At 49.9% G+C, this 9,451-nt stretch overlaps 3 protein-coding genes across 3 annotated transcripts; 2 read left to right on the top strand and 1 right to left on the bottom strand.

Annotated features, from left to right (window-relative positions):
* Positions 1 to 1,257: 1,257 nt before the first annotated feature.
* Positions 1,258 to 2,330, bottom strand: SETTUDRAFT_152571 (uncharacterized protein; the record flags this gene model as incomplete). Its single annotated transcript, XM_008022481.1, has 2 exons — positions 1,258 to 2,102; positions 2,159 to 2,330. 2 exons carry the CDS (start codon positions 2,328 to 2,330, stop codon positions 1,258 to 1,260), a joined length of 1,017 nt encoding a protein of 338 aa, XP_008020672.1.
* A 302-nt stretch (positions 2,331 to 2,632) lies between these two features.
* Positions 2,633 to 4,902, top strand: SETTUDRAFT_152570 (uncharacterized protein; the record flags this gene model as incomplete). The annotated part of the gene is made up of 2 exons (XM_008022480.1): positions 2,633 to 2,874; positions 2,922 to 4,902. 2 exons carry the CDS (start codon positions 2,633 to 2,635, stop codon positions 4,900 to 4,902), a joined length of 2,223 nt encoding a protein of 740 aa, XP_008020671.1.
* A 538-nt stretch (positions 4,903 to 5,440) lies between these two features.
* SETTUDRAFT_40540 (uncharacterized protein) lies at positions 5,441 to 7,029 on the top strand. Its single transcript, XM_008022083.1, has 2 exons — positions 5,441 to 5,462; positions 5,512 to 7,029. The coding sequence occupies exon 2, from the start codon at positions 5,523 to 5,525 to the stop codon at positions 6,657 to 6,659; it is 1,137 nt and encodes a 378-aa protein (XP_008020274.1). The 5' UTR covers positions 5,441 to 5,462; positions 5,512 to 5,522; the 3' UTR covers positions 6,660 to 7,029.
* The last annotated feature ends 2,422 nt before the right edge of the window (positions 7,030 to 9,451 follow it).

The following is a 9,451-nucleotide window of genomic DNA, read 5'->3' as shown; positions in this document are numbered from 1 at the left end:
GCAGAGCTTCAGCAGAAGGTGCGCTATTCTTCCAAGAGCGGCTACGCCGGAGATCAGAGAGCCCAACAAGCGTTATGATACGCCAGCTTGCTAAAAGCGCTTAGCTTGCAATGCAAACAGTAACAATACTTACAGAGGAAATTAAGAAGCTACGTAAAGAAAACCAGCGCCAACGACAAAAGCAGGAGCGGCAGCGTCAATATATCGCTTCTAGTGGGGTGCTCCAGGTCCAACAGGCTCAGCAGATCATTGCAGAGGCAGAAAGGGTGGTGATGGGGGGTGACCAGAACCAGACTGGCGAGCGACGTCAGCGCGCGCCGCCAACGTGCACGAAGTGCCACGTTCAAGGACATACTCGGACTTCATGTAAAGCTAGATAAAGAATAATATCTTTTAATTTAATTTAATTTTATTAAGTTGCTGTAGAGCAATTGAGTAGAGCGTCGCGTCAGGTTTGGTGGGGTGGGCCACTTACTGATGTGGGCCGCTTACTGATAAAACACGTTATTTTTCACTGAAAGTTCACTGCCCAACGTAAGCAAGCATCGAGATTGCTACTGGCATGTTGGCAGAAAACAAAGCGGAATGCTCCATTTTCACGTGTGGCTTACCGCTCGTAGCATCATGTGCGGTATGTACTTTAGGATGACGTGTCAGTCGCAGAAACCGTCTTGTCGAAAATCATAGCAAGAGAGCCATACTTGTTGTATACATGACGCAGGGTATAGTACCCTTGCTGCTTCTTTCTATAAAATTCTACTGTACTGTTTAGTCTGCTGCTTCAACGTTGAACTTACTCATAGACTGAATTAGTAAGAGAACAAGAGAGGTACTCAACTCCGCCGCATATCCAGGGTTTAGCTTGTATTGTTGTCCAGCAATAGAACCACAGTAACGAGATGACGATTAATATCGTAGTCAGCGTTTAGCAAAATATTTTTTGAACCTACCTATCCGTGCGGCTGCATGATCATTTTCATGCAAAATGGATGCTAACAGGCATCTAAAGAAAATTGCGACCACGGCTGAGAGAGGATGCTAATGATCTAGCGTTGACATGTTCAGAACCCCTCCGAAAAATCTGGTGGCCTATTGTACTCTTTCATAAAACTCATATCATCGTATCAGTAATTTGTGCGTAGGAATAACAAATTCAGTATCGATGGTCATAAAGAAAACGGTGGGTTAGAGCAAAGGGGATAGATGCGAGAAACATCCATGCAGAATATGAAGAATCAATGAAATTCATTGAATATCTTAGAATGCGAGTTGCCACAGATCCGTTAGTCGTTCGTTGTTCTCACCAAGTCCACTGTGAATGATGATGCTGTCGTTGCCACTCTCCGCCTTATAAACATCGGCATCAAACCATCCACGGGGATCAGGCACACCATCGCTGCCTTCGGGGTGGAGTTTTGTCCACCATTTTTCGCTAATGTCATAGATCCAGACATCGCCTAGCATCTTGCCAGCTCCAGCATGGCCCAATGATGAGGGGTCATGTTCACCAAAGAGTGTGAGGAGCTTGTCCTTTTGAGCAAGTCGGACTGGCAACAGCACACAGACACTCCGCGCTTCGGGACCATCTTGGCCATCAGCCTTGAAAGTATCGGTAGACCATGTCTTGTTGGCAATGTCGTAGATATCGATACTACCACCCTGTTCGGTGTTTCCGTCGAAGCCATTCATCCGGTAGAGCTTGCTGTCGTGATAGGCAATTGAAGTACCTCCTCGCTGGGGGCCTGGAGCATCAGGCGCTTGTGTCCATGTACGGTTGTTGATGTCGAACATCCACAAGTCAGAAAGGCGTCCCTTTGCTGGACATCCAGCATGGAGGAAGAAAGTCTCGCTTCCATCGCTAGTGGAGCAGTGGTAGCTGCGTGCTGGAGGATATGGTTCTGATGAATTAGCTGGCATAACCTTTTCCCAGGACGATCGTGCAGGATCATAGCACCACACTGCACCATGTTCCTCTATGGGGGCCATGTCAATACCCCCGCGGCCAGAGAACAAGTACATTTTGCCATTGAGGACAGCTGATGCGCTTCCGACTCTTGGGGTCGGAGCTGAAGAGATAGATTTTGTTTCCAAGGTTGCTGCAGCTGTGGCACTTTTAGCATAGCACCCTGATGGTCCAGTCAAGTGAGGGGTCGCATACTAGGCTCAAGTGCGATGACATCGACTTTGTCGTCTATGGGTTCTCGAGGTTTGATTTCGCCACCAAAGATGCAGACGTTTGAGCCGACAATAGAAAGAACTTGGGAAGAGCGGCGCAATCGCTCGTCGTCCACGAGCCGCTTCCAAGAGCCCTTGAGTGTATTGATTGGCATGTTAATGGGCGTTGTTCGGGCGTGTTGGGGCTGGGTCTGTATCTGGAGGGAGAAGAATTGGCAATGGAGTAAAATTGAAGATTCTGCACACTGTGAGGTTAAAGAGAAGTATCCAGATGGCGTGACCCAGGCGATATGTCACAGTAAGTGTCGGATACAAGATCCATCAGGCTGAAAACGCGCTAAATCCAAAATAGCCTAGCGGCACGCGCATGCATGGTCATTGGCCAAGCTCCATCTCCAAAAGTTGTCGGCCAGGCTGCTTCTACTTGTCGCAACCACATGCCACTTGACGTGTCGACATGAGGCTTCGCTTGACGGTGCAGCGGAACGGCTTGCCTGCTGCCAACATACTCTGGAGCGTACCCGATACCAACGGCACGCAGGCGTACACGATTACGCGTTTGCTCGAAGATGTCAACCATATCATCCCGCTAGAGGCAGAGCATTGGGGGCTGGAGCACTATGTCGTCGAGGTCGCCGGCTTCGAGTGTCTGCATTTTATGCCTGTTGCCAATGCGCTCAAGGAGGATGACCATGTTTGGTGCGTACAACTATAGTTACTATACTGCCGTATACTAACGACTCTAGCATCCGACCGCTCATGACAGCCGAAGTACGCGCGCGCACCCTTACTGGCCGTGACCAGATATCAGATGGAGGTCAGCACCTCGTCGACGGTATTCCATTCGGTCGACCCTATCTACGACAGTCAAACCGACCGCCCGTTCGCATACCTCCGCGCAAGCGACGCCGACTGGACGATGGAGAAGCCGAGCCAGAAGCCGAGCCAGAAGCCATGGCCTTGCTTACAGAACATGGCGATAATAATGGAGAAGAAGAGGGGCCTCATCCGGTCTTGGACGGTCATGCAGTGTCTAGGAATAAAGCGAATGGGTCTTCGAGGCCAGTTAAGACAGTGCAGTTTCAACAGCCCGAGGTTGAGGCCTCCGACGATAGCGAGGAAAACGACGACGATTTTGCGCCGGACGACGTCGAGGATTCAAACTCAGATTCAGATTCAGATTCAGATTCCGACTCGGATTCGGCCGTGAAGCCGGTCGCCTCGTCCAGCGCTTCAGACACGTCGGATTCAGATTCAGACTCAGATTCAGACACAACTAGCGACTCCGACTCCGACTCCGACTCGGATTCGGCCGTGAAGCCGGTCGCCTCGTCCAGCGCTTCAGACACGTCGGATTCAGATTCAGACTCAGATTCAGACACAACTAGCGACTCCGACTCCGACTCTAGCGATGCGAGCGCTCCCCCCGACGTTCTATCCTCCAAGGATGGTCGCAAGACCACAGCAATAACCACATATTCTGCAACGCATGTTCCGCCAGGTCAAGGTCTCAAGGCTACAAAAGTGCGGAATTCTCGGCGCACAAGAGTAAATCGCCTTCGGCATCTCAAGGCGTCTGACGTGCTCCCTGAGAATGCCGATCTGAGTGACCTAAAAGCTTACGAAGAAGCAAGGACAGGCCAATCGGAAGAAGGCTTCGCACATGCGCAAGCTTTCGCCAAGTCTCAGGGGAAGAGGAAACGTCTAGATGAAGACGCTCCAGCTAAAGTGGTTTCGGAAGAGGCCGCCGAACTTGAGCAAAGAAAACAAGAGTTGATGGCAAAGTTCGGAGACATCCCGAGTTCAACAGAGCCATTAAGCGAGTCGGCACCACCTTCCTCTTCAGACGCTCAGATTTCAGACCCATTGCCGCCAGCGATACCAGAAGATGGACAGCCGCCGAAGAAACAAACGGCCTCGAGAAGGCTGAGGCCAGATACTAGTGCGATTGGTCGGATACTTGCTCGACAAGCACCACCAGTTGCTAGAAAAGGGAGGACCAAAAAAGTGCCTGAAGAACCCCCAGAGCCTGAAGGCGCATCCGATCCCGATTTCTGGAAGTCGCGAATCAACGTTTCTGCGTTCGAGTGTTGGGACGAAGATTTTGAACTCAGTGCTCCGCCTTTTCCGTTTCAGCAACATTGGGACCCGGCGAGTAAGCTCATGCGTGAAAAGGCGGCCAAGAAGAAGCAGAAAAAACGCGGCCAAGCACAACAGCAGAATGCTGCGGGAGAGGATGAGGAAGAAAAGATCATCCTAGACTACGACGAGGCTCCTGCAACCAGCAACGACTCTGAGATGATTGATGCAGCGGTTGAAAATCAGCTTTGTCAGGACCTTGTGACAGCTGCACATATGGACCTGCCACCTCTACCGGAGGACATGAGCACGCTGCCCAATCTCACAGCTTTTGACATGAAGAAAGGTGCCATTATTGCTTGCAAGTTTTTCACGGTAAACCCCATCACGGTTACACCCGAGATAAGCGGCTACAAAACGGCCACGGTTGAGCACGAAGGCGATTCGGGTCCCGGCGCAGGGACCATCCAACTGAAGATAGCAGCGCGTGACTTGGTAAGGAAAGAGAAGAAGTTCGACAGCAAAGGCAACCGGATCTACGATGCTGCCGATGCACTTCTGATGGAGCAAGAAGACGATGCAGAGGAGGGCCTCTGGGAGGGACAGTTTGGCGAACTTTTGGAAGCAAAGCTGGTGAAGGCTGTATAGAAAGCGGGATTGGCGCGCGTGTACCGGCCGAATTCTGTCAGTGATATTATATTCTCTTCGTATCTGTGTATCAATAGAAGCCGATTTTATGGACTGCTGACACCGACGTGTGCACTCTGGGCTGCGGAGTTCAGAAACCCCGATGGGTGTCGGACCGATTTACCCCACTAGACGTCATTTGGACCCCTGCCCCAGGTACATGAGCTGGCTATCCCCAGCACTCAACGACGACGATAGAGCAAAAAGGCTGGCCATTCCATGTGCACAGTGCCTTTACTTATATTCCACATGTATCAATAATGGCTGGGCCCGGCGCAGCTACCATTCCGAGTACGCGTCCCCCCGCGCAGGCTTTTCCTTAGGCCCCATGACACCATGCCCTAAAGTGCCCCTAACAACTGCCGTGGTGGGGTAGCTTCAGGATCCGGCCTGCGAAGGAGTAGCATCATGCCATAAGACGGGAGACGCCATGTACAAATTTCGTGGCCATACAAACCGAGCTTGTTCCTCGTTGTCAATTTTCCATTCCTCCAACTGCCGCAGGTACAATAGCATAGGCTGTGAGTGTGCGTGGCGCAACATCATCGCAACATACTGACTCCTTTGCAGAACAAGACAAAATGCCTCTTCCAACCGGCGTGTACCGCGCTGACCATGTCGGCTCGTTCCTCCGCCCCAAGGCTGTCCTCGAAGCCCGCACAAAGGCCGCCAAAGGCGAAATCACTGCCGACGAGCTTCGCAAGGTCGAAGACGAGTACATTGCCGATGTGGCAAAAAAGCAAATAGAGAACGGTATCCGCTCCATCACCGATGGCGAGTTCCGCCGCGCCTATTTCCACTTGGACTTTCTCAAGCACCTAGCTGGTATCGAGGAGAAGGGACAGGTTGGAAACATTAGGCACAAGGATGGCTTCTCCCCGCCAACACTGGCCGTCACGGGCAAGCTTGGACATCCTGAGGCTATCCAGGTCAAGGACTTTCAGTTCCTTGAGCAGGCAATCAAGAACAATGGCGGAAAGGCCACCACCAAGGTCTGCATTCCCTCGCCGACAATGGTGCACTTCCGCGGTGGTCGTGCCTCCATCGACATCTCGGCATACCCAGACCTAGACGTCTTCTTTGAGGACCTCGCACGTGTCTACCAAGAAGAGCTCGACTCGCTGTACCAGGCCGGCTGCCGCTTTGTCCAGCTCGACGACACAAATCTTGCCTACCTCTGCGACCCCGACATGCGCAAGGCTGCCGAACAAGAACGCAACGAAGACCTCAGCGTACTCCCTAAGAAGTACGCTGAGCTCATCAACAAGGCCATCTCCAAGAGGCCTGCAGACATGAAGATTGGTATTCATCTTTGCCGTGGTAACTACCGCTCCAAGTGGTTCGCATCCGGCGGCTACGAGCCCGTGGCCGAAGTTCTCTTCAAGGAGCTCAACGTCGACGCCTACTTCCTCGAATACGACGACGCACGCTCGGGCGACTTTAGCCCTCTGCGCCACCTCCCCGAGCACAAGGTTGTCGTTCTGGGCGTCATGTCGAGCAAGAAGAACACGCTCGACGACAAGGACGAGATCATCAAGAGGCTCCATGAAGCCGCTAAGATTGCCCCCAAGGGCCTGGAGCAGCTCTGCGTCAGCCACCAGTGTGGTTTCAGCTCCACCGCTGAGGGCAATGAGTTGACCGAGGAGGAGCAATGGGCAAAGGTCAGGCTCAACGTTGAGATTGCAAAGGCCGTCTGGGGCGACGATATCAGCAAGTAAAGCCTTTCACACCGAGAGATACCAAAAAAAATCGTACGTCAAGTGCTTCGGGGGGAAATGTTGTTTATATGGTGTTCCGCAAGGTCAATGGCGTTAGAAGAGTAGAGAGTGCTCGTTGAGACACGCACACCCTACGTTGGTGAAAGCGTGAGATTGCGTCAGTTGCATGCAGTTTTTAGATGATGATGAGGATGACGACGACGATGATGATGACGATTAAAATGTTTACATGTGTAGGCGTTTCAACCTTACATGTCTAGGTGGTTCAACCCCGCCTGCTTGGCTCCGAGAACAAAATTGCTTTCTTGGGTATGCAAAGATGTAGTGGCAATACATAGAGTAAATAAAGATATCGGGTTTAACATGCCCTCATAACCTTGTTTTGGGTATAGATGGTTCTATATATTGTGTGTGTGTGTGTATGTGTGTGTGTAAAGGTGCGCAGCCATACTTTGAGTAACGCTTTTGTTCTTTTTATTAGGGTCGAAGTTAGATATTGTTTGGATTGTAATGCGGTGGCTCTTCATATGCTAGCGCTGGATTCTTTAGGTTGTACTGACTTGAGAGCTCGGCTGCGAGTAATAGGTTTATGTAAGTGTAGGATCGACGTGATACCTTGGACCTATCATTCATAGTTGAGGTGGTTGAGGATAACGGCTTGAGCGGCGGTTATGATAGTAAGACTAGCCATATTTGCATAGAGTGACTAGATCCAGTTCTTGCCCTGCTGGGCGATATTAATCGCAGCCCTTTCTTGCTGTTTTTCTGTAAAGCCATAGATTTGTTAGATTTGAGGTAGAATAGTTGGAATGTAAAATTAGCGGTGGATTTTTTTTAATCAATTCGAGTAAGTATACTGTGCTACTTGGCTTCTCGAAAAGGAGCGAGTGCTGTGGCTTTCGCTAGAGGAAGCTTGTTCAGATCGATACTTTGTGTTGGTCAAATGTTTCAATCGCTTGATTGATGGCAGGGCTGGGTTTGAGACAGTATAGAAGATTGGAGGAGAAGTGGCCGTTCAGGACTGGTAATTTAATAAGTATGAAGTACTGGGTCTTTGATCAAAAGGAACGGCACGAGCTCTATCGGAGAAGTTTTCGCACCTGCATCATGCTCTTGATTAGTGTGTGCAAATCTATGTGGTCCGAAATGAATTCAAGGATAAATGGTAGATGACGTATGATTTCCTACAAGAATCTATTTATGAAGCTGAGATCGCCACATCGTTATTTTAATTAGCTTCGGCCAGAGCTGTAGTCATCAGTCTAGTTTTTAGCTTGACGATTGCCATGGGATGGATTGATGTCACTCTTCGAGATCGTTTGTCTTGGTACGAGCAACTATGGCGTATATTGTTACATATGTCATTGGTACTTATATCTTTGACAGGAGCACTTTGAATTGGTGTGCGCTTTGTGCGGCTTGAGTGTATCGTCACGACACAACCTAGGAAGTTGCTTTGGAAGTTTTTGTCGGGATATATCTACTCTACCTTCTGGATGGTGCAGAAGGTTAGCCTTTTTGCACCACAGTTTTCCTTTTACAGCAGTCTATCGGATGTATTTATATTTGTTTGCAGAAAAAATCAAGACTCGTGATGTGGAAAACGTGGCGTGGAACTGGCTAGAGGTGGCATGTTGATGTCAAAAGGAATTAGAAGAATATATGCTTGGCATTTGTTCTGCATCAGTGTAGAACATGGTTACTGAGATTGTGAATGAGACACAAGTTACTGAGTAGCTTGAATATATTGGACGGTGACTGCAAAAAAAGGAGGGACGTACAGCTGCACCATGAAGACCTCCCCATACCAAGCTTCCTCGGATATCCGGCACTACCAACCTGCAGTAGCCGATGGATTCCACCATGCATTTTCATGACAAATAGCATGGGGGAAAGATCCCACTTTCAATTTCCATCTATTAGTTGTTATTCCTTCTTCGTTTTGCACGCTCAGCCGCAACGCATTGGTATGGTTTCTTTTGCAAGCCCACTGCGCCCGTGCTCAAGACGACAATTTATGTAGCGCAGTCTCCACATTTCGCTAACCGTGTCTGCAGTCATTTTCGCCACTTCTATACGTCGCTCGCTTCATGTTCAGCGCTGAACATCGACTCCCCACACGACGCTTGCCCGAATCCCGATAATGCTACAACGGCTTTTTTTTTGAAGACAAGCCACTTGTTAACCTATAGTTCCTCAAAACAGACATCGCCAACATCATCATTATCAAATCCGTGACACCCCCAGCTCTCGTGGCGTGGACTTGCTTTTGACATTGTACTGCAGTAGTCTGGACAACTTGGGCCATGCACAGGCGCTTCTAGCTTTTCTTGGCTGCTGGATTGAGTGTTGCCACAAATGGATGCTCGACGGCCTGTTCGTTCTGTTACACCCAAGTGTAGGAGTATCACAATTTGCCTGCATCTTTGGCCTGTGCGATTCCATTGTAAAGGAATGTGCAGACAGAAAGAGCCTCGGTGGCAAGTATGGAGATGCAATGTCACTGGAATTGCCACTAAAAAAAAAGGGTTAGAATCCCGCTAAGTGGAGCTTCAGGGGGGCACTAGTGCTTTGTGACACCTTCCAAAAACAGACTAGACTCTAGCAATATGCAAACTATCACAACCTCCATAGGTGTATCGATGCCATGCTGTTGTGCCTGTTGGCTGGTCTTCCCACTGCACCCTCGTGTACATTGTCCGATCCTGCGCTCAAGCCAGAATAATAGTGTGCAAGCGGTTGGAGGGAAGAGACTCCGGTTCGACGACAGAGCTTCTTGGACCCGTTCAGTC

The sequence above is a fragment of the Exserohilum turcica genome (assembly GCF_000359705.1).
Source record: "Exserohilum turcica Et28A unplaced genomic scaffold SETTUscaffold_1, whole genome shotgun sequence".
Lineage (NCBI taxonomy): Eukaryota > Fungi > Ascomycota > Dothideomycetes > Pleosporales > Pleosporaceae > Exserohilum > Exserohilum turcicum.
This window is presented reverse-complemented; position numbering and strand designations above follow the sequence as displayed.